At 63.3% G+C, this 1,478-nt stretch overlaps 1 protein-coding gene across 1 annotated transcript; it reads left to right on the forward strand.

The window, feature by feature from the left end:
* Positions 1-768: 768 nt before the first annotated feature.
* Positions 769-1,471, forward strand: LOC120859903 (tRNA-2-methylthio-N(6)-dimethylallyladenosine synthase; the record flags this gene model as incomplete). Its single annotated transcript, XM_040235818.1, has 1 exon — positions 769-1,471. A coding segment is annotated over exon 1 (703 nt), but the record flags the coding sequence as incomplete, so codon positions are not given.
* Between the last annotated feature and the right edge of the window lie 7 nt (positions 1,472-1,478).

Below are 1,478 nucleotides of genomic sequence, written 5' to 3' on the forward strand. Positions count from 1 at the left end.
GGTTTCGGCGCAGATGCGTCGCGATGAACTGGAAATCGCCAGCCAGGTGCTGGGGCAGATCTTCCGCAGCTACCTGCTGGAGCTGCAGACAGCTGAAGGTCGCTCGCCCTTCTCGCCCTTGCCCTGACCCGTAGGGTGCGCCGTGCGCACCACTGACGTGGAAAAGCTGGTGCGCGCGGCGCACCCTACGATTCTGCTTACTTGTCCGGCATCGGCATGGGGAATGGCATGACATTGCCGCCACCCTTGGCCTCGCTGATCTTCGCCGTGCCCAGGCGCTCCACCTCATCGATGCGGATGATCGCGTGCATCGGCACGAAGCTGCGTACCACACCCTCGAACTGCGCCTTGAGCTTCTCCTCGCTGGGGTCGACCACCAGTTGGCTGCGTTCGCCGAAGACGAACTCCTCCACCTCCAGAAAGCCCCACAGATCGCTCTGGTAGATCTGCTTGGCATACATCTCGTACACCTGGCCCTGGTTGAGGAAAATCACCTTGTAGATGGGATCGCGCTTGCTCATGGAGACTCGAAGGCAGGAAAAAACGGGGCGCGCAGAATAGCACAAGGCACAGGCGGCAGGCGGCAGGCGGCAGGCGGCAGGCGGCAGGCAAGCGTAGCCCGGATGCAATCCGGGGATGGACGCCGCAAGTCCCGGATTGCATCCGGGCTACCCGCCGACGCTCTTGCCTGTGGCCTGCCGCCTGTAGCCTGTAGCCCACCTCTCCCCTATAATGCGCGGTCATTTTTTAACCACCTCAGACAGTGCCATGACCAAGAAGCTCTATATCGAAACCCACGGTTGCCAGATGAACGAGTACGACAGCTCGCGCATGGTCGACCTGCTGGGCGAGCATCAGGCTCTGGAGGTTACGGAAAAACCCGAAGAAGCCGACGTGATCCTGCTCAATACCTGCTCGATCCGCGAGAAGGCGCAGGACAAGGTGTTCTCCCAGCTCGGCCGCTGGCGCGAGCTGAAGCAGGCCAATCCGGACCTGGTGATCGGCGTCGGTGGCTGCGTGGCCAGCCAGGAAGGCGCGGCGATCCGCGACCGCGCCCCCTATGTCGACGTGGTGTTCGGCCCGCAGACCCTGCACCGCCTGCCGGAAATGATCGACGCCGCGCGCACCACCAAGACCGCCCAGGTGGACATCAGCTTCCCCGAGATCGAGAAATTCGACCGCCTGCCCGAGCCGCGCGTCGATGGTCCCAGCGCCTTCGTCTCGGTGATGGAAGGCTGCAGCAAGTACTGCACCTTCTGCGTAGTGCCCTACACCCGCGGCGAGGAAGTCAGCCGCCCGCTGGTCGACGTGCTGATGGAAATCACCTCCCTCACCGAGAAGGGCGTGAAGGAAGTCACCCTGCTCGGGCAGAACGTCAACGGCTATCGCGGGCAAGCCCCGGACGGCCATATCGCCGATTTCGCCGAGCTGCTGCATGCGGTGGCGGCGCTCGACGGTATCGAGCGCATCCGTTACAC

This window comes from Oryx dammah, unplaced genomic scaffold (genome assembly GCF_014754425.2).
Source record: "Oryx dammah isolate SB20612 unplaced genomic scaffold, SCBI_Odam_1.1 HiC_scaffold_4216, whole genome shotgun sequence".
Taxonomy (NCBI): Eukaryota; Metazoa; Chordata; class Mammalia; order Artiodactyla; family Bovidae; genus Oryx; species Oryx dammah.